Source organism: Uranotaenia lowii, chromosome 3 (genome assembly GCF_029784155.1).
Source record: "Uranotaenia lowii strain MFRU-FL chromosome 3, ASM2978415v1, whole genome shotgun sequence".
Taxonomy (NCBI): Eukaryota; Metazoa; Arthropoda; class Insecta; order Diptera; family Culicidae; genus Uranotaenia; species Uranotaenia lowii.
The window spans coordinates 161,471,380-161,498,192 of record NC_073693.1 but is presented as its reverse complement, the minus strand read 5'-3'; the positions used below and the strand labels follow the sequence as shown (position 1 = coordinate 161,498,192).

The 26,813-nt window shown below is 39.8% G+C and overlaps 1 protein-coding gene across 3 annotated transcripts in view; it reads left to right on the top strand.

Moving 5' to 3' along the window:
- Positions 1 to 26,813, top strand: part of LOC129758316 (protein grainyhead) — a 581,995-nt gene that overhangs the window by 476,912 nt on the left and 78,270 nt on the right. For 2 of the 3 annotated variants that reach the window (XM_055755801.1, XM_055755799.1), the window contains exons 5-9: positions 7,197 to 7,316; positions 7,855 to 7,964; positions 8,086 to 8,574; positions 13,613 to 13,775; positions 26,497 to 26,608. In XM_055755801.1, the coding sequence (XP_055611776.1) occupies positions 7,197 to 7,316; positions 7,855 to 7,964; positions 8,086 to 8,574; positions 13,613 to 13,775; positions 26,497 to 26,608 (994 nt within the window). The remainder of the gene's footprint in view (positions 1 to 7,196; positions 7,317 to 7,854; positions 7,965 to 8,085; positions 8,575 to 13,612; positions 13,776 to 26,496; positions 26,609 to 26,813) is intronic. The other variant, XM_055755800.1, reaches the window with a different exon arrangement.

Here is a 26,813-nt window from a genome sequence, read left to right as displayed (position 1 = left end):
GTATACTTGTAAACGAAATATCCGTCATCCGATTACTACTTTAAGTCGAATTCATCGTTCTTCTAAAGACAACGTTATTCGGTTAATCAAGTGCTTGTCTGTTTAACAAAAAGACTACCATTCAACGCTTCAAACTGTCGTCAATGGGTAGGTTAATATACTTGGAAATAGAATAAGCCAAAAGGTAGACTTCTTAAAAGGGAATATATTACGCTAAAATGTAGCTTCCAATTCGATTATGGAATAGTCCTGTTTCCGCCATAATCTGCCATAATGTGATTTTGTTATTATCGACGAGAATGATGTACGACGAGGATGTTTTTCGGAATAAATTTCTAGAGATGTATGCTCGGCACTGAACGCCTTTTAGTACCGAATCATCAATTTTGGTTTAATTATACTAATCTATTCTTCATATCTCAATCTTTATCTAGTGTAAAACTTAGATTGTTTTTAAACTTTTTGTAATACTTTTTCGATTGAATTAAAACTGCTCTAATTCAAAGCCTCGTATATGAAACCGCGCACCTTAACAACTTTGAAGCGGATTTTCTCAAGGCTTTCATTTGGGCACTTTCACCCTCTGATCCTAAGCGCAGCTCACTATTGATAAAATCCTCTATTAAAAATAATGATAACTTTTTCAAACGTTACAGGCTTATGTGAATTGGCCAACGATCAACACTCTTCTTTTGTTTTACGGAATCATGTGGCGATGAAGCGAATAAATTTGCTACAGTTTAGTAATAATTGTTTGATGTTATCATCGACTTTTTTCGGCGAAAATAAAAACGAAATTACTTGCCAGTTGGTCCAAACGTTTCGAGCTACTTTTGGCGTTTCGCTCCTCCTCAGTGGACCTTAAAATTAATTTTATTAATAGTATAATTTTCCATTTTACAAGAACTTATTATCTTACTTTATCTAGCGATCGTCGTACTGTTATTCGCTGTCTGTTGTTTGTTTTTGATGTTATGTTTACATTGATCTGTCAGTGTCTTGATCTTTGGTAAAATGGAGTTGTATGCTGATTTGAAGTTAATTGAATCTTTCTGTTTGTTAACGTCAACAACTTGTTACAAAAATTATAAAAGAACGAACCCACAAAATGTACAACAGTCTGAGTGAAACAAAAAAAATGAGCAACCCAAAAATTTTATTACAATTCCATACTGTGCAGGTCTAGGTGAGAAACTAGCCAGATATTTTAAACAATACGATATTAATGTAGCCTTCCAATCTTTAAACAAAGTTAAGAACACTATTTTCACAAAAACTAAAGACAAAATACCAAAAGATAAAACAGCAAATGTGGTTTATAACATAAAATGTGGAGGATGTGAAAAATCCTACATTGGAGAAACAAGTCAATTCTTACAAAAAAGATTGGAACAACATAAAAACGATGTTAAAAACAAAAAAATAGGAGGAACCGGACTTGCACAACATAGCATCGAGCACGGTCATGTTTTTGATTTTAAAAATACCAAAATTTTAGAAAAAGTCTCGAAGTACAACACCAGAATCTGTGCAGAAATGTTTCACATTAAAATTAGGGGCGACAACGACGTTGTTAACAAACAGAAAGATTCAATTAACTTCAAATCAGCATACAACTCCATTTTACCAAAGATCAAGACACTGACAGATCAATGTAAACATAACATCAAAAACAAACAACAGACAGCGAATAACAGTACGACGATCGCTAGATAAAGTAAGATAATAAGTTCTTGTAAAATGGAAAATTATACTATTAATAAAATTAATTTTAAGGTCCACTGAGGAGGAGCGAAACGCCAAAAGTAGCTCGAAACGTTTGGACCAACTGGCAAGTAATTTCGTTTTTATTTTCGCCGAAAAAAGTCGATGATAACATCAAACAATTCATCGCGGCGATTAACCAGTTAATCAATTTAGTAATAATTGTGTTACCGGAAGCCGATATGTTTTTGTCTGCCTCCTTCGTTGATGACTCAGCAACGTCACGGTCCACTGCCAAGTTCGTCTGATTCGCGCTTTTAATTTTGGTTATTTCGATGACGTAGAGGAGAGCTCCGCAAACCACTATTGTATTAAGAAGTTTCCTAAATGAGTTCTAGGGAAATGATGTAAGTTTTAAACTCAACAATAATTTTATAAATTTCATTTTGACTTTTTTTTTCTAGAATGGTATTGGCCTCACATTTTGAGTCGGGGAAAGTCGGTCTACAAATAAAGAAGAAAAGAAACCGAAACAGATACAGCTGCTAGACCTAAGCCAGATGAACCGATTGGCAAGGACGACGATAAAAAGTATGATGATGAAGTCGTTTCGGTCCGTTTAGCGATGTTGGCCCGCATTGACTTAGCCAGATAGCTGATCCTTCGGGGGAAAAGTCCTCGGTTTTTCGCAACTTTGGGTCGAAGAAAAATCACCGATCAATTAGTGTCGACTGTGTCCTGCCTGCATGACGGATGACTGGTAAGTTTAAATGTTAAAATTTATGTTTTTGGAGGGCTAATGAAAATTAGTTTTTGTCAAATCTAAGAAACTGTATATAGTTCTTGGATTACCGCAAACAATAATTTAGAGTGTAAATTGGGAATTTCTAAACTGATTCATGAATACTTGTGACTTTTGAATAACTCATTGATTATTTTTTTTACATTTCAGGCATCAGTTCCTCACGACGAGCTCTTTTGTTGGGTTGAACGCTCCAAGCCTAAGTCGAGAAGTGATTGATCCGAAGGCGGTGTACACTGTACTTTCAAGTAATGGACTCGGCACTCATCTTTGAATACTCGCAGGGATTCTGATAGACATGAACCATACTAGCCACAGCGTGAGTGAACTATTGCTTCGGTAAAAAAGCCATTAAAACGTAATTCCGAAATTGTTAATTGATGTATTGAGGTTATTTTAATAAATAAAAATGTATGTATATACGAGTATAATTTGTTTTATTCAATAATGAAATTTCTCTCTATTGTAATAAATCAAAACAACCAAATTACGTGCAGATTGTTTTACAGGTCCCTTGCAATTACTGGTCGCTTGCAGTTACAGGACGCTTGCAATTACAGGTCCCTTGCAATTACAGGTCGCCTTAAATTACTGGCCTGCCATTTTAAACTTGCCTGTGAATTTCCATGTCCTCGACCTGTAATATTGCGGTAAATGTCCTGCTCCTTTTTGTTACAGGACATTTACTGTAATTTTACAGAAAATAATTTTTGCTGTGTACATACATGAAATTTTGGTTTCCCTCCTCAACCCCTTTCGTTTAACATATAACAACAACAAAAGCTTAAGTTGAGTCACGGTTTGAGCCCCTGGAAGGCGAATTTCGTTCAGTTGTCGTATACCTTCGAAATGTCAAGTTGTGTTTCGAATCTATTAGCTAAGTAGTTGTCAACGATTGTGGCTATTAATAGTTCATGGCTCCAAAATTTGAATGAAATAAGTATCCAAAAGCAAGCTTCTAAGACTGGTGACATTTCGACTGCTCGATGATCCTTTAAGTCTCTTTTCCGTTGTCAGCATTTTATCTAGCACTTATTTAAAAATATGAAATTCAGTTTGTTAACGTTAAACAATTGATAGGGGAACTGGGGGTAAGACGCCCACGTTAAGAAGAATTTTTCATTACTCGTAAATGAAGAATGCAATCCAGTAAATTCGACAATAGTTTTGAAAAGGGGACTGTTCTTCACCAGAAATATACAAACAGGAACATTTATACCAATTATATACGTCTTAGTCGTTAAATTTTGAAAGGCTTCTAAAGTATGATTTTCATTTCGTTTGGGGCAAAGTGCGCATATGTGTGTACCCAAACGCGCCGTTCAACGAATAATAAGTGTTTATTAATTTAAAGGCCTCCGAAAGTGTTTGCCAGGTAAAAACACTTCTTTTCTACTTCACAGATGGAAAAATGTATTGCTACGCGCAGTGCTGCCAGATATACTGACGTTGTTGTGAATGGTTAATTGAATCTATATTAAATTTAGGAATTTTAAATATATTGGTTTATATTCAAGTTATGTTTTCCAATTCAACATATAAACATCCTTAAAATTGTTGTGATGAAAACTGCATATAAATTTAAACAAATATGAAACCTGCTTAAAGATAAACGGACAAGGCGCGTTTTGCCCTGCCTAGACATGCTTATTAACAATCGTTAAAAATAATAGAAAAAATAATTGAATAAGGACATTTTTCGTTGTGTGATGATTGTCAAGACCAGTGTTCATCATTGGAACAGATTCCAGGTAAATGTTTTGCTGATAGATGTTGTAATTCCTTACGCGAAAAGTTAAAAAATTGCAAGAAAAGCTCGCAAAAAAATTTGTTTTCTTTTTTCGTCAAATTTATGCAATATAGAAAACTTAGAAGGTCCACAAATGTTTATAAACGCATAAAAGTGTAAATAGAACAAACTGGCATTATCAGAAATGTTGAACAATGTTTGTTTAGTGAAATACTGATGGTGGCGCATCTTGTCCCGACTGCGCATTTTATACCCAGTTCCCCTACCGTTAGAAAGTCAAAGTTTATTCATCAATGCTAAGGATTAACCGGCTCAAAGGACCAAAAAGATTTTGGTGATATTGTAATTTTATTAGCGAGGTCAACTCTAAAGAGAAAATTGAACGAATTGTCTACACTGTACTCTAGTCACTAGTGTGAATTGAATTTACCCTCTATTGCTTGCTATTTTAAAAACGTATAAAATTTTTCCCCGAGTTCAAATGAATAAAATCAGCTGAAACTTTCCCTTCAAGTTGCAGTCGACGGTTACTACGATTCGAAGAACTGACACCTAAAACTAATTCGTCACAGTCTAACCTACCCGGCACTTTGAAACTGATCTCATTACGACACCGAAAAAAAAAGTTGTTCTCCAAATCTCATGTAATCCAATCATTTGAATGTGAAACTTTCTCCAACCTGTCGATTTTGGGAAATCATCACTCCAGTCTAAAACAAAAACCCAATGCTCCAATTTTCCGCCTCACTGATCATCGCTATTGACGTGTCCCCCAAACGTTGTTGGATGGTAGATCGGTGTGACCGCAATTGTATTTAGCGGCCCACCAACTCCAATCATCTCTCAAAACAAACGGGCGGAGGACAGCGTGATTGTCAAAAAATTAGTTCATCGTTCCGCTTTTGCTGCTAGAGAACAAACGAGACCACTGGACAATGACAATGAACCGAATGGACATTTTCACAAAGTTCAAAAATTAGTATATGACAGTATAAATATTCATAACTGGGCCCGAAATCAGTCCCAAAATAGGTGCTAGCGCGATCCAATGCTGGTGGTTTTTTTCTCTTCTTCATTCCATCGCGCTCAGCTCCGGGGGGTGTCACAGACAGAGCAGCAAGGGGATCACCAAATCTGATTAACAACGCAAGCCTAAAACGCGAAACCATTCGTTAACTGCCTGCTGGTGTTCGACGCACTAACTACCGTCTGTCGGTGCGAGGGGGTGGAAGGACAGTGAGAGAATGGGCAAAGCGGAGAAGAATCTTGACTGAAGCTTGGGCTGAATAAAAAGATCAAACCCCTTCAGCGAGTGAGAGCGATAAATAAAATCTGAATTTATAGTGAGTAATTAAGAATCGAAGGTAATATTTTTGTCTCCTTCCAAATATGGTTCGAAATCGTCGTTCGAAGTCGAGGGGCCCACCGATAGGAGGGAGAATAAAACGTATCTCTTTGGCTAACTAATTAATTCTTTTTCGGGAAATTATTAGCCCCTCGTCGTGTTAATATGCACGCGTATTTTCTGCGCTTGGACGCCGCGAAAATGAGGGTGACAGAATTTTGGGGTTTGCCGTAGCACTGGCCACTTGGATCGAAGGAGGCGCGCAAATCGAACTGACTGAAATAAAAGCTCGAATTGAGATAATAATCATTGAATTTATAATTAATCTGACGTCTGAAAGTTGCTGGAGTGATCGAACGGTGCGATAGAATTCGACGGAAAAGAGTGTCGTTAGGAGGCGGAGGAGCCACTCGAAGAAATGTGTCGTAAAATGTTGTAATTAAAAAATATTAAATGTTGAAAAGCACTTTACTTTAACGGTCGTAACCCGTGGATGCGAAAACCCATGCACGACAAGTGACCGGTGAGGGAAATGGCCGCTAGCTCGTCGCCGAAAACGGTGCTAAATTAAATTGGAAATTTGCAGTTCCCAAGTGAATGCACTGCCACGCCGTCGCTCTTCTCTCGGGGCTCTTCGTTATCTTCGTTACTCTTTCGCTCGCCTTTGCAGCAATACTCGACCCGACGACTTCATAATCACTCTACACTGACTGCCGCCTCCGCCACCGCTCTTTGACCATAGTAGGCGACTGCTTTGACGTGGAAAAAATTGACTCCTGATAACAGCTACAAGCGCAACCGGAGATCGAATGGACCCCCCGGACGCCATCTTTCTCCCAAACGCACCCCTCCTGCCGCTATTTCATGTTTGCATCGCGATGCATCGCAGTAGTCACTCAAACAAACTCACACACGAAGGAAAGGGGAAAAAAAACTCGGGAGAAATGAGTTGTGAAAGGAAGCAAGTCATTACTCAAGAGTGCTACTGGAATAATTTTGAAATTTATTCAAATTATGTAATTTATTAAACACGCGGTTGTGCGCTTGCTTGCTCCTCCTTTGCGATTACCTTCTGGCTGTTGTCGTTTGAAGCTCATTTCGGTAGATGTTCTTGAACGCCCTGGAAGAGGAGACGCAAGGAGTCATTTTCTACCTTCCTCCGGAGATAGGTCTCTCGATAAGGAAAGGCAAGAAACGCGAAGAACGAAACAAGCTTTGGTTGATTTTCGAAGTCTAATGAACTGTGATGGACATTTTTCAACCCGGGCAAAATTGCCTGCCCAGATGGTGAATCATTTTGGCAGATATTTGGTCGGCTCAGGTGGGCACAGTTTGGGTTGGTTGACGAGACCCCATCATCGACTGTCATTAAGATCTGCGATTTGAGATTATGGTCGTTTCACTTTGGTCTGGTTATTTTTTACCGGAAGGTGTAACATAGTCGTTTGGTATTAGCTGTATTTACCCAAATTGTCAACCATTTGTTTCTTTTTTTTACCTTAGAAAATCGCTACAACATTATTATTTTAAAGCAAGAGAAAATTAAGCACCATAAAACTTTATCTAACGACACGTTTTTCTCTCTACAATTACAGGTGCTGGTAGTTCAGCCCACTTCGCCTTCGATACAGATTAAAGAACCTCCACCCAGCCCTGGAAGTCCTTCGGCTGAAACCATGTATGCTGCCCCCGGCAGCACGCAGATCTACCTGCAGGTAAGTCCTCGACATCCACAACACAAGCACTAGAAATTGCTTTGAAGTCAACTTAAAAAGTCACCCCAATCCTCCAGAGAAAAAGTCAACAACAACTTGATTGAGGTGTGTTCACCAAAAATTCGCTAAATCGACTGAACTCTTCTAATTAGCATATTTACATAAACTAAGCAAATCGGACAGCCTCTGAAAGCCGCGTCAAACATTTTCGGGGCCCATTCACGCGTGTTAAGCTTAATCGAATGGAAGATTGACAGCCCGAGAGCGAGAGAGGTCAATTTTCGACGAGCAAGCTTTCGAAACAACAACACCTTGCGCTGGACCCAAAAAAAAACATACATAACTGTCCATTGTTTTCTTTTATACGTCGGTCTTGATCGACAACCACGGATTGTTGAATTCATTATTAGGAGTTAAAAACCGATTTCACTTTTCACAAACTGTCACTTGCTGCTGCCTTAGTCTACTTATAATAATTGATTGTGTTCATATCATTTTAACATCGCATTTGTCTTACTTCTCGTCTACAAAAATCCAGGGCCCATCACATCAGACCAGTTCAGCTGCAACGGCGGGATCAAACGTAAACACCAACTCGCCCAGTCCCAGCGCCTATGACCAGTATGGAATGTACCAGCAAAGAATTGGGTGAGTAGCAAGAGACAGCTAGAAAGTTGATCCAACGCATCGTTTGGGAGATTGATAAGTTACTTCCACGGACCCAGATTCGAGGAGACACAATGTTGATGTTTTCTTCTCTCTTTCACAGACCTGGAGGGCCGGCGTTCATAGCCGAGCAGTATCCATACCGCGAATATTTCGATCCACAGGGCTATGCCCCCGCACGTACCATTTACGGTACGGCGGATCCGGATGGACCTCAACCTGCCACCACCTATGAAAGTCGATACACGTCCAAGACTGGTTCGATCTACACAAAAACAATCACCTCCGCTGGACTAACTGTGGACCTACCGAGTCCTGATTCGGGTATTGGTGCTGATGCTATTACTCCCAGAGATCAGAATAATGTACAACCGTCCTTCGATTATACAGAACTGTGCCAGCCATCGGCCGGTTTGTTGGATCCCAACTCGATACCGGCATCTGTAGCAGGCCTGCAGCGAAATCTGGTAGTCAACGGTGGCCAAAACAGTCCTACGACCTCAGTTGGCAGTGCGTCAGCCCAGCCACGATCACGCCCCTGGCACGATTTCGGACGGCAAAATGACGCCGATAAAGTGCAAATACCAAAAATGTAAGTACCTACCTCCACTTCATTCCTTTTACATAATCCCGACACAACAACAACAACGCGACAGACAGCTGTCTAATTGGCGATTCGAGTCCCATTAGTACCGCCACAACGATGCGCATCCATTTATTCAATTACACCAAAACAAAATACCCACCGATACTCATGCGCGGCAATTCCAGTCTCGCTTTGCCCATCAAGCGCCACATCGCTCATGCTTAATCAAATCTTCATCAATCCGGACCGAAGCCGTTTCATTCATGCCATTCCGAGCCATCTTTGTGCCAGGTTGATGGATAAGCCAAATGGATCTTTTCCCGCCATCGCCAGGCGCAATGCAACTCAGCCTCCGGGTGTTGATTTGAGAGCAAATGAGACCTGAACTAATTGAAATTTAATCTCCACTCTACGTCATTGAGCGCTCTTTGGGAGTCGTGAGCGTTCTACTCCTGCCATAGCGACAAGGATCTCTGCCGTTGCATCAACTTCTGAATGAAATGTCGACACTCTTGAAACAACAACGGCTTAAGATAAACGCACTTCGGGATTTATCCTCTCCAAAGGAGTGCATTTATAAGTTTGCCGCCATCTCCTTAGTGCGTACACTTGTTCCCATTTTAAGAACCGTTGCGCGCTGCAGGTTAAAACTTTAATTGCAATTTAATTGCATTACTATCGCATTGCGCTCTGATTCGGTTTCGTTTTAATGGACAGCCCTGGAAGGCCAAGACGAAACCGTTATCGAAAAACAACCGCCATGCACTTGCTGTGTGTGTCATGATTTTTTTTTTTTTTGAGTCCGGGATCTACCGTGGTGTTCATGACCGTTGATCCGATAACATCCCACTTGATCGAATAGGCCAGTGATCTATCGCAACAACCACAAACTGCACCAACAGCGGGCAACTGAATCCGTGCAGACTCATCCAAGGAAGCCGTATTAACATTTAAATCTTTTTAATGATTTCCTTTTCCATAAGCTCGATTGCTACGATGCAGCAGAACAAATATATTACAATAATATTTATAACGTACACCAAATCTCCCTGCCATGCCGTCGTTGTAGTACTGTAAGAGCAAAAAAATATTAACCTCGTACTGCGAAAGTACCTACACATCACATGAAAAACAAATCATTTGCGGTCCCAAACGTTGGTTGGATGGCAAAACAGTCACAACGTTGGTGTTCTCCCCGCAAATCAAAGCAGAAACTCCTACAGAACAAGTGACTCAAGTGTCTATTTGCGAACGAAACCCACAAAACTTTGGGAAAGAAAAACGAATCCGAATCGAAGGTTTTTTTTTTCAGCCGACCACAAGTGAAAAAGTTTGCTGACAGAGAAAGAACGGATCACAGGAAAACGCACATAAAATAAACATAAAGATAATCATAATCTTTATTATAACGATATGTACACATGCATCTCTCCATTATTCATTTTGCGACGAGGTGCACCCTTCGATCGGTGGTGGATATTCTGCGCAAAGCCCTCGCTTCGATTCGTCGTCCGCTTTTCCTGGGATAATTGGTATCATAGATCAATTATTTTATGTCGTCCACGCATGTTCGCATTTCTTCACTGTCAAAATCGAATAAGAATATTCACAACGAAGACGACGTCCAACGGCCCTGAAAGTAATTTCGTTACAACGAAATGTGATTCCGATTCCGCTTTCCGACATCACTGAAAGATGCCGAATGGCGCCGTGGATAACTCATTCATATATTCCAAAAGTTGTAAGTTTTATAGCAACGGCGACCTCGACGCAGCAACCGGGACCTTTCTCTCTGGCTCTTCCGATTGAAGTACATTTCACTAACTCAGGTTGCTGCGATTCTCGACGAGGACGTCAAAAATGTTATGCATGCGCCACCATTGTCACACTCGCCTTTGGACATTTGTGACGTGGGCACCGGAATAATCCCATCACTTGGCTTGGCTGTAAGAATCGTCGACGGAAATTGTTGAGTGAAATTCTTTGAACATGCCCCATCTCGATTGCTCGACTCCGCATGGCGGACAAACAGCAGTTTGTTGGTGAGAAAACAAGCGTTACGCCGCAGCAGCAGCGGTTTTTGTTTAAAATCAACAACAGTCGCCGGTCGGTGACAGCTGAATGACGGGAAGCTGCACGGGTAACTAGATGCATTTCATACATACATGGATAAAAACATTCGGTTGATTCCTCCGAGATGCAGCTGAATAATCGCAGGCTGAAACAAGAGGCTGAGAAAATGTTATTTCTATGGTTTATAAACAGTTCAATGTGTTTTCATAAGCAAAATACATTACAAAATTTTGGCTATTTCAAAGTGAAGTTACAAGCACATTCCTGATTATTAAAACTATGCTCATAATATCAGACTGAATACCTATTTATTGTAGAGAAATCAAAGCAGTTTCTCTCGAGTCTCTGTTTTACATCAAAATTTATCATTCACAAATTATTTAAAAAATAGTAAACGGAGATAAACTCCCCGTCATGCAATACGTCTTAGATTTTAAGTTCTCACGTCTTACTTTTCTCGTATCACTTCTGACATATCACTCCTTACATATCTATGTGGTTTATCTATAGGTGGGGACAACCAAAAACTTTAGTATTAGTTCGTTGCATCCATACAGTTGTTTATGAACGATTGTGACGTAACGCGACGCCATCACGGAGTCAAGTGTTAAGCGCCCAAATGTAGCCATGTATACTTATGAGGAGTAATGTTAGGGACGCAAATCAAGTTGTTTATTAATTAGAACAAATAGTGTCGCCGAGCTGCGCGTCAGGAAGAAAAATCGTGAATAAAAGGGTGCTTTGATTGTTATTTATGAAATTACATGAAACATTGTATGCCGTCGGTGGATGGCGATTTCAACGTCGAGACGCTCATGAACGTTTGTGACGTAGCAATCAAAACATTGAAAAAACTGATTCTCACACTCGTGCAAGGGTACTCTTGCCCCCACCTATAGATAAACCACATAGCTTATATATTACTCTTACTTCTCACGCCTCACGACTTATAACTCATGTCTCAAGTATGACGTTTCGCTTTTCACATTTCACTTCTCACGACTCACTTTTCACATCTCATTTCTCACATTTCACGTGTCACTTCTCACGCCCAGAAAGCATGAAATCGTAACAGAAATGATAACTCAAGTCGTTTTCAATAGTGCTGCGAATCGCCATTCCAACTGCACAGTGAAAAGATCGTATAAAATGTCGTCTGAAGTCAGTTTAAATCGGATATAATAGAAAGTCCGCCATGTTTGTAAATTTGGAAACCAATTTTCTCCCGCGCGGGCTTCAAGGGAGAAAATTATCGTCATGTTGTTTCTGCAACAAGCAGTGCATCCTGATGGCTAAAAATCAAATGGACATTGATGAACTGGATGAGAGAACTGGAAAATATTGTCGGAATTTAGTAGACCTTCAGCCAAAACATTCTGGAGTAAAAACTGTTTTTTTTTTATTGATCTCAAGTAAGTCCGATGAATTTCAGATACTTTTTCAGCATATGATCGTTTAAGAGACAACAATATCTTTGAAACTATTTAGATCAAACGTCGTTCACATTGTATGGACCAAAGATTTGAACCATTTTCCATAGCTCAAAGAAACACACAATTCAACCGCGATAAGCGGTTGACAGTTTTCTCGGAAAACCTTCCGCAGCATCCATCGATCGCAGCACAATCTAGCGCTTCATACCATCCGCAGCAACAGTCCGAGTCCAAGATTGGAGGAATTAAAGATCAATTAGTTGCGCAAGGCAATTATCCTCCGTGTTTGAGCGCGCTAAGGTCCCAAGTTTGTCAGCCGGCCTGCAGGCTCCGATCCTTAAAAACAAACCAACCTATCGAGATGATCGCAGAACGGTAATATAGTTCGCTCTAAGCAAAAGAAAGAGAAAAAAAAGGTTGAAATTAAATCAACCGTATACCTACTATCGTGGCCGATGCACCGCGCGCGTTTAAAAATGGTAAAAACCGCGTGCTACCCGTACCCGGCAACATCTTTATGACGGACGATCGCGATCGATCGATCGACGAATGATCGATCTCTCAAGCATTGCTACGGCTTAGGAACGAACTGACCAGGCCAAACCCTTCGCGTTTGCCGTTGATGACTCTCGATAAGGAATGTGCGCGTCTTCAGTAGGTACTTTCATCGGTTTGTTTGTTTTTGTTTTCGTAGTTTTGTGCATCGATCTTCAACAACGCTAAAAAGAGAGCAAATTCCTTCGCGGTCATCTGTCAACGCTGTCGCGGGCAACACGGAGCAGCCAGTGGATAACAACACTAATGCACCGTGGAATTTTCAGCTTTATTGATCCGCTGCTAGGAGGATCGAATCAAAACCAAAGCAACTGACAGCTGTGTGGACATCACGCACGCACACTCGCGCACGATCGCCCGGTTAAGGAATTTTCGATTTTATTGCTACGATACCCTTCTGTTAATTCAAAGAAATTTCTAATTGTGTCTTAAGCTTTTTCGTCTCGCTCGCCTGTCCCCTCCGGGCTCAACGATGTGCATATACGAATGGGTTTTTTTTTTTAATTTAAACCATGTCGTTGCGTCGCGTCGCATCGTATCGAATTGGCCCTTGTGAGCCCGTATCGACAAAATAGACAAATGCATAGCGATTGTGGAGAAAACAAACCTTTTCTATAGCTGCTGAAAGCCCGTTATATCTGCGCACATGTTAAGCTTCGGCTGCGTCTAACTCGAAGTGCAATTTAGTTGCAGACAACGAGCATCGTCGCCACATTTGGGCAAAGAATTTCGAAACTTTCAATTATGTTGTTCATAAATCCATTCTGTCTCAACTAATGAGCCCCGGACCGTAACCGATTGCTGTCTTCTTCGCCATTCCTATATCCAATAATAAGCATCGCTCGAGGGGTCAATCCTATTGACAGCTCTCCAAATCGAACCTACTTAGCCCCGTAAATGGGCCTACTCAAGAACTCATTATAACACCATAACAATTACATGAGCTAATGATTTTTGCCATTTTTTCCCCCTTATTGACACAGATTCTCCAACGTGGGCTTCAAGTACTTCCTGGAATCGCCGATCAGCTCGTCACAGCGGCGGGAGGACGATCGGATAACGTACATCAACAAGGGCCAATTCTACGGCATCACGCTCGAGTACATCCACGATCCGGACAAGCCACTCAAGAGCCAAACGGTCAAGGTCAGTAGATACAGCCTTTTGTTAGGTTTCATAATCAGATTCAGCATATTAGATGTAGTTGTATATATTTTTATTTCAACGCGTTCGGCGCACAGGGTGATTCAGTAGAGTATTTGCGAATTTTAAACAGGCCGAGAGATGAAAATTTGCAAAATGTATACAACAAATCCTCATAAAACCAAACTTTTTAAAGACACGCATATCTGTAGAAAAAGTTAAAATATGCGTTATAAATTCAACATAAAAATTTAAAAACAGATTCAAAATTTAGCCACATTGATCTTTTGATCAACATTTTGATTTAAGTAAAACAAATATTCCTAATGAAAAATGTAGTGACTAGTTTATGCCAGTTTTTGTATTTTTCCGTAATGAAACTGTTTGTTCACTTTTTGTTTCATACGACGTAATGAAAGCTTACGCGGGATATGTTTGTACGTGGCTCACAAGCAGGGTTAGGCGGCTCCTCCCAAACAACAAAGAGCAAAAAGAAAACAACTCGGTTTTCAGTGTGTTTTCCGAATGCAATCCTCTTTCGCTGATCATGCTCCACTCGTTAAATCCGAGTTTACACGAGCTGTAAGCGACTCGGACCAGGGTTGCCAACATTTTTTTTTTTCAAAAATCAGGGAACTGGTGAAATAAAAATCAGGCTACGATAAAGTAACGAAAATTTTGCTAAAAGTGATGACCTTTTTTTTGGTCACCGCTCCTCATTTTCTCTCTAATATGTGTTGTGAGTTTACTTGGTTGAATAATTCTACTGAATCAAACCATTAAAGCAATCGAAAGATTCCCTTTTTTAAATAAGAATTCAAAAGAATCTTTCGATAGCTTTGATTCAGCCACATTTCCGATTTTTCACTTCAGCAATGTTAATCCAGTTCTTTACTATCCATTTTTCATCACATTCGCAAAAATCAGCAAAATCAGGCATATTTCAAAAAATCAAGCAAATTCAATGGCTTATCAGGTTGTCAGGCTGAGTCTCGAAAAATCAGGCAATACCTGAAAAATCAGGCACATTGGCATCTCTGACTCGGACAGCTAATGTAAAGCCTAGTCCACACTAGGCAACATGAACTGCGATTAGACGAACTTTGTTGTTTGTTGTTGTTGTTGTTGGAAACCTGAGACGGTCTCAATGTCTCCCGAAGAAAATGGGAGACGCTGAGACCGTCTCGAGACGAACCGTCTCCTAATGTGGACTAGGCTTAAGTGCTCTCGCATATCATCGAGATAAAGAGAATCCTAGCCTAGCTTCAATATTGTTTCCATTCCTTACCACCAGCGTTGCCAGATTTCATACCGCTAAAATCCGTAGGTTTGACGAAAAACAAAAAATGTACTGATTTTGGCAAAATGAAACTTGATGGCCTTTTTTTTAGTTGTCAGATGGAATATCCGCAGAATCCCTATAATTTTTTTTGATAATCAGTAGGAAATGCTGATAATCCAGAAATTTTGAGCTTCGATGCTGAAATGCTGAAAACCGTAGATCTACGGAGAATTCCGTGGATCTGGCAACGCTGCCGTGTACCTGCACTCCTCAGCGTTGCCAGATTGCAAACCGCTCAAGTCCGTAGGTTTAACGAAAATCGTAAAATGTACTGATTTTGGCAAAAATGAAACTTTATGACCTTCTTTTTTGGTCGTCAGATAGAATTTACGTTTATCCACAGAATCCCTATGATTTTTTCGATAGTTCGTAGAATATCCGTAGGAAATGCTGAAAATCCGTAGATCCGGAGAAATCCATAGATCTGGCAACGCTGCTTATCGAGGTGAGGCAATTAGAAATTTACTGCAGCATTTTTTTACTTTCCGGCCAGAAACAGTAGTTTTTTAAAAGACTTGTAATCGTTTAAGATCAAAATTCATGCTGGAACTAAAAAAACAACAAAACTATTGTTTCATGTATGAGGCATGCTCAATTTGCAAACTTGTGCAATGAAAAACTCATAAAGTCTTAAAAGAGTTTTTTTTTTAATTTTTCGGAGAAGGAATTTCTCTTCATCAGCAGATGTGAATGCTCTCGCTTACTCTTGTGTGTACACAATCTCACTCTTGTTGACAGTGCAATTTATCTCACTCTCTTTCACTGAGCAAGTCGAACTGAAGAGAAATGCCGACCATGCTTACAAACAGGGTTGGCAACTTTTTTTTTTTTTAAATCAGGGAACTGGTGAAATAAAAATCAGGCAAAATCAAGCTACGTTAAAGTTACGGAAATTTCACTCAAAGTGATGACCTTCATTTTTTGGTCATCACTCCACATGTTGTCTCTATGTTGTGAGCCTACTTGGTTTGAATAATTTTACTGAACCAAAGAAATCGAAAGATTCCTTTTAATTCCCTTTTTTAAATAAGAATTAAAGAAAATGTTTCGATTGCTTTGTTTCAGACACATTTTCACTTTTTAACTTCAGCAATGGCACCTAATCCAGTTCCTTACTACCCATTTTTCATCACTTTCACAAGAATCAGGCAAAATCAGGGAAATTCAATGACTTATCAGGTTGTCAAACAGAGCCTCGAAAAGCCAGGCAAATCCTTAAAAATCAGGCACGTTGACATATCTGCTTACAAGTTTCGAACAGTGACTGACCCATTTTTTTTTCTGGTTCATATATTTAAAATTTTTGTCCAGTGTTGCCAATTGTCGTTTTAAGCTTAGAGCGGGTCATACATTACACCGCATGATGAGCAAATTCCATGATTGTACGACGACTGTTAGATTCTATGCTCGCCCACACACGATACGAACATGTGTTCGTGCGAACACAAACGATCACAGGCGAAAATAGCAACTGAAACACAAAAAACCTCTACCCCGACTGGGGTTGAGTAAATGGTCTGGAATTTGTACAAGCAACTCCATATATTCACCATGCCACAAAAAGGTGATTGCACAAAAAACTTTGATCCTGTTCGATTTTTTTTTTCAGACCGATTGCGTGATCATTCAAGCAGTGCCATACACAATTCCTCTTCACGATGTATTTCATGGATTTTCATCGCATTTGTACAAATGTGGTGTTATGTGTAAAGCGGGCCATAGACTACACAAATGGCGTGTGCAAAATTGGAAGATTCTACGACGATTGTTTTATCTATGCTCGTCCACACACGATACAAACAAATTTAGCGCGAAAAACAGCAACAGCAACAACAAAAACCACCACCACCTCAGCTGGAGTTGAGTAAATGGCCTGAATTTTGTACCAACAGTACCATACACCATGCCACAGAGGCACAGTTTGTACAAAATATTTCGATCCCGACCGATTTTTTTCAAACTGTTTGCGCGGTCGTTCAAACAGTGCCATTAATTATGCAAATCGTATTCACAGCGACAGAATTTCATCGAATTTCAGCGCATTTGTACAAATGTGGTGTAGTCTATGGCCCGCATAACCGGCTTTACACTTCCAGTTATCCATTCAAAGTTTAACTAAAAAGCGGTTGACGTATAGAAAAGTGACTGACTTACGACTGATTTGAAAAAAATAGACTAGAAAGCGTTATTTGTACTTAAATGATCAAATGACAAACAAATGTTGAACTCATCATCTTTTTCTTTAATTGGAATAAAGTAGAAAAGTTAAATTCGATTTTGAACAGGACCTCCCGTCAGAGTTTTCTTCAATCAGATTATCAATGTCAGCCAAAAACTGTAATCGGAGTCGACACATTCAATTGAATTTGTTCCGAAAAAAAAAATCTTCAATCTACTAAATGTATTATTTTCTAAATCCTACTTGTAACGATCGACAAAAGACGCACGACTTTTTTTTAACCCTTCCGTTCCGGAAGGATCGAACCCTTTCGCTTTTCATCACCGTTACACTGTGTTGTGTCCCGTTTTGATCGAGCTAAAGTATCTTCTTTCAAACACTTCGTCACCGTCGTTGTGTTTTTTTTTCACCCGTTTTGCTATTTTATGCCGGGCGCTTAAAAGGAATGTGACGAAATTCGTACGGGACCCTTCAATTTTTTTTGGTTTCGCCCTTCAGCTTGCTTTTACTTACTCATCAGCTTCAGACTTCAAAGTCGGGAATTATGTTTTTGTGCGTATCATCGCGTACTCATCGATGCATATGACTTTTGTTGAGCGAAAGGTGTCGGATCGTTTCGAAGACTTACCGGGACGATTCCAAACCGTTGTTGTCGTCACGTCGATGATGACCGGAGTCATACCCCCTCTCAGAAGACAATACTGGAAAATTGGTCTGAAATTGATAAAGGAAGTCCCACAACTTCCAGGCGCCGATCGGTCTCTATCGTTCTGGGGGCCCGAGATTTGTTGATGGGATGAACCAGTTAGTCCTGTTTTCGGGATCACCCGCGGTCGTATTCTGTGTGTGTTTTTTCGTCTGTGCTCTTCTTCCCGAGACCAACCACAGAACAACAAGTGCCCGAGATGATGCGGATGAGCCAGCCGGTTTACCTTGACCTCGTCTCTCGGGTCCGGCCGGAGGACGGGAGAAGGTGGTCCAACGTTTTGTTTGTGAATCTGCGGGCTCGTGCCTGACTGCTGCTGCCTTTGAAAGCCGCGAACACGCCATACATACATATGATTAATAACGACGAGCGAATCTCGAGCGCACCGGAATTTGTAGAAACCGTGTCGCGGCAGCCAGCCCGGCGAGTGTTTGTTGATTTTGTTTGCGCACCGCCAACGCTTTGGCCAGACAGGTAGACAGCAGCAGCTATATCATCATCTTCCCAACCGAACAACCGGCATGGCAGCAGGAAAAACTTGTTTACAGAATATCTGGTTTAGATTTTTACCAACGCTCGGAGCGACCGAGAATATCGAGCAGACGAAAATGCCGCTTTTCGTGAGCACTCTTTATATTTAGTGCCTGCCGCGGTGCCAAGGGCCGTGAAATTGGACAATGAGGCAACGAGAGATTTAAAACAAGCTATCAAGTGCACTTGTTATGAAAAATAGCAACACCCTATTAACTCAAGCATTATTTTGAACACTTTAGAGTTTTATTAAAAATGCAGATCAAGTTTTCCAAAGTGATGCAGCAATTGCACTTCAAATTCAAAATAAGAAAAAAAAAATCAACCAATTTGGTTTTGATGATATCTCGAAACTAATCATAATCTGGGCTAACCTAAGTGATAATTTTATCCCATCATCTTTCGAACTCTGTTGCATACGGAGGATTGCAATAGAGAGAGAATTCTTTGCTTTTGGAATAGTAATGATCAAAGTTCCACAACTGTTTCACAATCTCCCTTTATCTCAATCCTCCGGTTGCATCCCGAGCCCCCTTTCAATTCTTTTTCAAGTTCTGCTTGCCACTTCCATAATATTTGTTACTTACAAAGTTACTTTGAGTTGTAGACAATATTTTTTCGACAAAATGCACCCCGTCGACTCGATACGTGCGATAGCTTACCAAATCTGAACAAAAATTTACAGTCCTTACATTAGTTCTCCTGCTTCATGATCTTGTTCGTCACAAAACACGGGTTTTGTCCCCAACTGCAACAACCCAAAATGAAAATTTTTCCTGGACTTTTTTTATTGAACTAGAACTTGCTAGGACAACATCTATTAGACTAGTTTTTTTTCCCGAAAAGTTGCCCAAAATTCATCTTCGTGTTCGTTTTGTCGTCCATAAGGATGGCCGTAGGAGCCCGAGATCTCATGTACGCATTAAAAAATAGAGTTTGTTCAAATGGTGATAAAAAAAATAAAGATGATTAAGGTCTTTAAATTTCCGGTTGAAGGTGATAACATGAGCTTGCTTTCAAAAAATTGACCAGTTCAAAACTGCGAACAAATAAACTCATGTAGACATATTTTGAGATATCTCTTCGTTTTCTATATCAATTCTTCTTCAATTTTCACAACAAATTTGTCAAAATGTTCAGTTAATCGCCATCATATAATTTTTGGGACAAAAAATCAGCATCGGAACCGCCCTTTATTTTGATGCTCTGATTGTTGGATGTATCATAAGCAGGGATTCCAAATATCGTTATCTTCCGATAGAATTTGACGATCAAAACACCCGGGGGCCGTTCAAATATTACGTAACGCAATTTTCGAGCATTTTCGACCCCCCTCCCCCCTACGTAACACATTCGTCATAGAATTTTCCAAGAAAAATCCACAAAGCGTAACAAGCTTCTATACCCCCTCTCCACCCTTAAAGCGTTACGTAATATTTGAATGGTCCCCCGTGAGATAGATTTTCATCCGCAAGCCAGGGTTGCCAAAATTTTTTTTTCAAAAATCAGGGAATGGTGAAAAAAAAATCAGGCTACATCAAAGTAACGGAAATTTCCCTCAATGTGAATTCCTTTTTTTTCGTCGCAAATTTTCATTTTAGCAATGGTTCCTTATCCAGTTCCTTACTACCCATTTTTCATCACATTCGCGGAAATCAGACAAAATCAGGCATATTTTCAAAAATCAAGGAAATTCAATGGCTTATCAGGTTGTCAGGCTAAGCATAGCAAAATCAGGCAAATCCTGAAAAAAATGGCATCTCTGCCGTAAGCAAACTAGGCCAGCCAGAGATGCCGATGTGCCTGATTTTTCAGGATTTGCCTGTTTTTGAAGGTCTATCCAGATAACCTGATTAGCCTCGTTTTTCCCTGATTTTTGGAAATCAGCTTGATTTTTGGAAGTCAGCTTGATTTTTGGAAGTCAGCCTGAATTTGCCTGATGTTTTGGTTTTTACAGAATTTGTATACAGATCCGTTCAAAACTCGATAGAAATTAAGTGCTTGCTCGTCGTCATTCCAACTTTCATCTCAATAACTTCAATAACTTTTCGATTCAAATCTTATATCAATGTTTCATAACTGGTTTTATAAATGTTGCTATTTATCTTGGATATTGCGAAACTCCTTATAAAAAGCAGGACGTTTCACGGTTAAACATATCACGTTTCGCCCGACAATCAGCCGATTGCTTGTGCTTTTTTCAAAATTAATTGACCAGAGGATTAATATTAATGAACATTGCTATAGAAATCGAAATTTTTGTTTCAAGTTTCTAAAACTGTTCTTGGGTATCTTTTGCTAGGAAAACGTTCTGCCACATTTAAGCTTAACTACGCGAGAACTTCTATGAAGAATGTTTGCAAAAGGCTTTGATAAGTATCTCAAATATTAAAGTTTGAATAAAACAAGTCCAAAAAGGTAGATTTTCAAGCAACTGTCGAATCACATCTTTGAAGAAACGCTATATTTCGTCAGTTAAACGTTGAAAGCTGGTCAATCTTTGATAGGAAATATGAAAAAAAAAAAAAAAAGCATGACATCACTCAGCTCGATCACTTTATGTTAGCCTGATTCTCCTTGATTTTCATTTTCAAGCTGCCTGAATTTTTGGAAAAAATGTTGGGAACCCTGTGGCCAGCACTTATCAATTTTAATTTTGCTCTGGATAAGTTAAGCATTTCGATTGGAATTCATCGTCTTTTTTAACATGTTCGTCGCCATGGGACCCATATTCGTGTGACAGGTGTATTTCCTTAGAGGCCCCGTCACATCAAAAACGTGTGACGCTCTCTTACTCAAGCTGGCCGCTCAGTTTAGCCACACGTTGCAAATAGTGGAGTTCTCCCTATTTCCTTTCTCGCTCCTAGAATTTCTTTGGGCCTGGCTGGTAAAACAACCAAAATGAGCGTGGCTACGAACGTGTAAATGTTAAAGATAAATTCTTGCTCACATACAAGAGAAAATATCTCACTGTTTTGCGTATTTTTCATGAAGCCAAGAGCGCGGAAAGTCAGGATGGAGGCATATCGATGGAAAAAGCACTCTCTGTCCGTTTGTTCTCTTGTTCGCTTCTTGTTTTTGTCGAAGAATATTCTCAGAACTAAAACAGACTGAGAGTGTATAGAAGTAGCTTCACTGTTTACGCAATCACGGATAGATTTCGAATGAAAAAAACTGTCTTTTTTCCTGCTTACTCATAGGTTACTAAGACTTATGTCGCATGAGTAGTTTCGTGAGTGCATTTGAAGATAAATCCTTCAAAAATGTGGAGTTTTTGTCATAGGCTTTATTTTCAGTTCTCGACTTCCATCAAGTTTAACGATCAACGTCTTCGAAAAAAACCAACTGTTTTGTGCTTGAGTACAAATCAGGACTGATCGCATGTTTCTATGCAAGATGTATTTTGAGGATTTATTTTCATTCTAGTTTTTTCCAGTATTTTAAGGGATTTAAAATTTATTCATCCATGGTTCGGTATAGTCATTTTATTTTTAGTCATTTTTATTTTGAAATATAGCTGAGTGACAGCGATTTTAAACGGAATATCCCCACTTCAACGAATGTTGTATATCATCGGGATAAAAAAGGAACAATTAAAATGATACAGTTTCGATTCATCCCGGGTGCACTTTTTTCCTACTCCTAGCGGTGCTCCTTCATAATTTATCATCATCTATCCCATCCCGAAAGATGAAAACCCTTTCGGCCGGAAAATCGGAAGAAATAAAAGTTCCTAACGGCGACGTTCCACCGCCGGGAGGTATCAAATTGAAATTTGCATATAACGTTTTTTTTTAGTTATTTCGAACGAAGACGACGGATGGTTCCGTTTGTTCGCAGAAACAGATGCCCTCTCGGAAGATAAACATTTACTCACCGTAATGCACCCGTACGGTGGAGGAAGCACCTTTTCCGAGTGAGCAACAGCCGAAGGATGCTGGGCTAGAAGAATAGGATGATCGCATCTTACGCGATGCTCCCTCCATAGCCAAAGTTTGGATGAGTCGTGCTCGGCTTTGTTCGTGTGCAATTGTCTGTTCCACCCTTTCGGCTTCCGATTTGCCTTTTTCTTCCTCCGTGATTGTCACTCTCTCTTCTTTGCCGCATATGCTTCCGTAGGTTCATTTGTCTGATTTCGACTTTTTCATATGGTGATTAGATTTGCGATGCTCATCATCGGATCTTTTTTCTTTGGCAGCAGTTTTTTTTTCTGGTGGGACTCGCACCAAGAGTAATTATTCATTTTCACAATAAAATTATTTAAATTCTACACCATTCATGGAAAGCAGACACAATCGATGGGTTGATTGTTTGTTTGTTCGATTCCGGAGGAAGTTTCCGTTTTTTTTCCGCTGCGCTATTTTGTTTGTTTCGATACAAGCGCGGCTGTTTGCTTTCTCTTAGCTATTCATATGGAATGCATATCTTTCGAGGGCTTGGGAAGTGTTGCCCGGAGGCGTTTTTGACAGTGGAATAAGCGGTACCGAACGCCAGATGCTGGTGGGAACATCACGCTAATAAGCAATGAAACGCGTTACAGGGCTCCATCTTCTCGATTTTCTCTGAAGAACTGAGCGGGGGGAAACTGGACACGACGAAATGTTTCACGCTATAGTACACAGCATCTCATCTTCCGTCAGCTCCGTGTGGACCAGTCGAAGTGCGCGCGAGCCTCGGTATTTATTAATTGCCGTTGTGTAGTATATATTGCAGAGGATCAGCAAATAAAACATAAAAATATTACCAGAGAAACATTTTTCAAATCTGTGCCGAGAGAAATGTCAGTCGCGTAGCGAACCGATCTGCGTGGACATCTCTCGCTCGTCTCGGGTAGGAGGACGAAGAAATGGAAACACATTCGCACATGGAGCAAAAACAACAACCGAAGACGAGCTAGCCAGCAAACGGGGAGGAAAAAAAACTGCCCGCAGAGACACAAACGATCGAGAAGACAGGAAAGGCTTTCTTCTAACTGTAAATGCAGAAAACATAGTGCAATTTTAATTAAGATTTATATCTCAAAATGCCTTGTTTGTAATGTATCTATATCTTTTAACTATTAGTCAGTTTACTTATTTATAATAATTATTTTCTCTCGTCGCCTTGCTCATCTCCGATCAAACATTTCCTGCCCACTGCCCACTCAGCTTCTTTTCCCCCACCTTTGGATTGTTCCTTTCTGCTTTTTTTTTCGTACGGCTGATGAGCCAAGTGATACGTGGACACGGTCGGCAGTTGTGAGATGTAGTTATTTTTTGCCTCGCTTCAGACATGTTCCTCCACGATCGATAGTGGAAGATGATGTTGGTTTTTGTGTCTACAAGCAGATCAACCTCCGCCAAAGCTTCCAGACTTTTGAAGTTGATCTCTGCTAGCCGGTCCCCCACCTCTTCTACCTTCTCCAGTCACCAGAGAATCATTTCACATGGACCGATCCCCTTCGTTGAAATAGCTGAAGCTCACACAATCTCGTCAAGTTTGCTGATTACATCGCGCCACCCTTTTTTCCTTTAGAGGTGATAATTTCTCTTCCCCACCAAAACACACACAACACCACGCTTCTGTTTTCATAAATTGCGGACGCATGTTTTCATACTATGGACACTTGCGCGCCCAAGCGACTGTGTAAAAGGCGATTTTCCGCAGCAATGCACACCCTTCCTACAACTTTGAAGCCTACGACGGACTGAGCCCCCTTTGGAAATTCCTCTAGTTGTTGTTGCTAGAATTTTTTCCCACAGCTCAAGCTTCCACTTCGAACCTTGAGAAATCCGAAATCCAAACATTCGCCTGGATTACAGCGGGTAATTAATCTCCTGAGCAAATATTTAAATTAGGAAACTGCGCCGCACCGCGTTTTGCGTGTATGAATCGTCGATAGTCAGCCTCGGGAACTCAATTTGTCATTCGCTTCCGGTGTTCCAGGGCGAACATTCCATCAAAAACATACATACGTCTGAGCTTGAATTGATTAGAACGTACACCGCGGGCTTAGGAATTTGCATCTTCCATAAGGAAAAAGACTCGATCAATCATCCCTGAAATTACTGCGTGGAAAAATTCCTTTAAGATTCGAAAAAAAAACATTCACATCTGCCGTAGACTTTCTTGTCATCGCCTTGATGTGTAAGTTCTAGCGGAAATAAGCGTGAACTCGATGGAAGGAAGGAATTTGTTTTGTCTGCAGACTATTTGATTTTCCAATCCTCAACATCACGAATGCAGTTTGCCATTTGTTATTCGTGTTAAAATACACCACAGGAAGTTATACATTTCGTTTCAACTCCACTTTTCTCTTTCTTACATCGCGGTGCAGTTGAGTTGAAATAAATGCCTAAATTAGGGGAAACTGTACAAGACGCACCAGTTAAGCATAATCGCTATTTACAGCGATACCCATCATCTATGAACCAAATTGAAAGTTCACGACGGTTCAGGAATCACATTTACATCTTATCAAAAAGAAATAATATGTTAAAAACACGATTTTGGTTACTTTTTTGTGAAAATCTTAAACAACCAGAAAACAAGCCGCGGGGTAGAACGCCAAAACTAGTGGACAGAACGCACCATACCGAATGGGTGGTGAGAAATGGAACAATGATTTTACGGAATATAGTAATTGAAATATCAAATTTTCTATTAAATGTTCATCGTATTTTTGCAACTAACCATACTTTGGCAAAAAATCATTTGTTATTGATTAAATTAACAAAAATTTTGCTTTTCAAAATTCAATTTTTTATATCCTTATAGGTAAAACGCCTTCAGGTAGGCAACGAAATTCAATTTCTTGACTGATATCGCGGCAAACATGGCGGCAGATAATTTTTTCGAGTCAAATAATGGTGCACCTTTTTAACTCAAACAAGCACGAAATTTGTTATAATTTTGCATTCTTATCGTAATTTGGGAGTCAGCAAGTAAAAAGAAAGACATTTTGTTTTGACATTTGGTTTTTCTCAAAAGTTGACAGCACACAAAATTTGAGCCTAAAACACGTGGTTTTACGGGCATTCTGCCCCAATTTTGATAAGATTAATTTAAGTTAAAATTTGTGGGAAGTTAGGGAAATATAATAAAATATTAATAGTCATTCGAAAGTGCATACGAGTGTTATAACGAAAAGCTGCAGTTGGATCAGATAGCGCAGACTGGTTTACTATAAAACCTTATATGTTAATCATAAAAAATAACAAGTTTTAGGCAGAATTTATTAATCATTCTGTTTCTAAGAATTGAAGTCGTTTCTGTGAACTTTTCATCTAAAAAATTATGAAAAAGCTCGTTTGCTACAATGAAAAGGAAGAAAAACACCATTCGGAGCCAAAGGATAGTGTATTTTTGAGAAAGAATGAGATGGGCCATTTTACTCCGCTGGTGCGACAGTTCTCCCCTACTCAGTCTCACCATGATAGTTCCCCCTTTCTCGAAAACATTTCAACCGGAAGGTTTTTTTCATTAAAATGTTTCAATTATGTTTCAACCACGACCACAAGTTGCTTAATTACTACAACTTGTTATCGCGCACCTCACACTTGGGAGCCCTTATTGTTAATTTTGTTTCCCTCGATCGTGATTAGCGCTGTTTCCTTACTTTTCCTCTTACGTGAAACAATCTGTAAACATTATCTGGTTTAAAAGCTCAGAACAAAAAATGAAGTTCAACTAAGCATGATAAGAACTGAATCAAAGCAATCAAAATGTTTTGGTATACCGTGGTTAAATTAAAGGGAACCTTCCGATTGCTTTGATTCAGTAGAATTGTTCAACCAAGTAGGCTCACAACTCATAATAAAGTGATGAGAACTGTTTTAAATTCACAAAAATTGATTCAGATTCCATTTTTTCCGCATCGCATTTTCATCATTTTAAATCATGAGTGTAATCTTGCCTAGTTATCAATCCATAAATTTGTAATCTTCATTTAAACAATTTCTCATTTTTCCTTGTTTTTTTCTAACAGAGTGTCATCATGCTGGTGTTCCGAGAGGAAAAAAGTCCCGAAGACGAAATCAAAGGCTGGCAATTCTGGCACAGTCGGCAACATTCAGTCAAACAGCGGATATTGGACGCAGGTAAGTGACCGTCATTTTTAAGAACAGATTACAAAAATTTAGAAGAACAAAAAGCTATAAAATACAATAAATTTTAGTGATGTAAAAAGGATTCATCATCTTCACCGGGATGAGTGAGTCAGTTATCCTTCAACGAAAATCTTCCAGTCGGAACCAGCGAAATCGATCTCGATCGGTATCCCAACTCATCGGGAAGACATTTCCT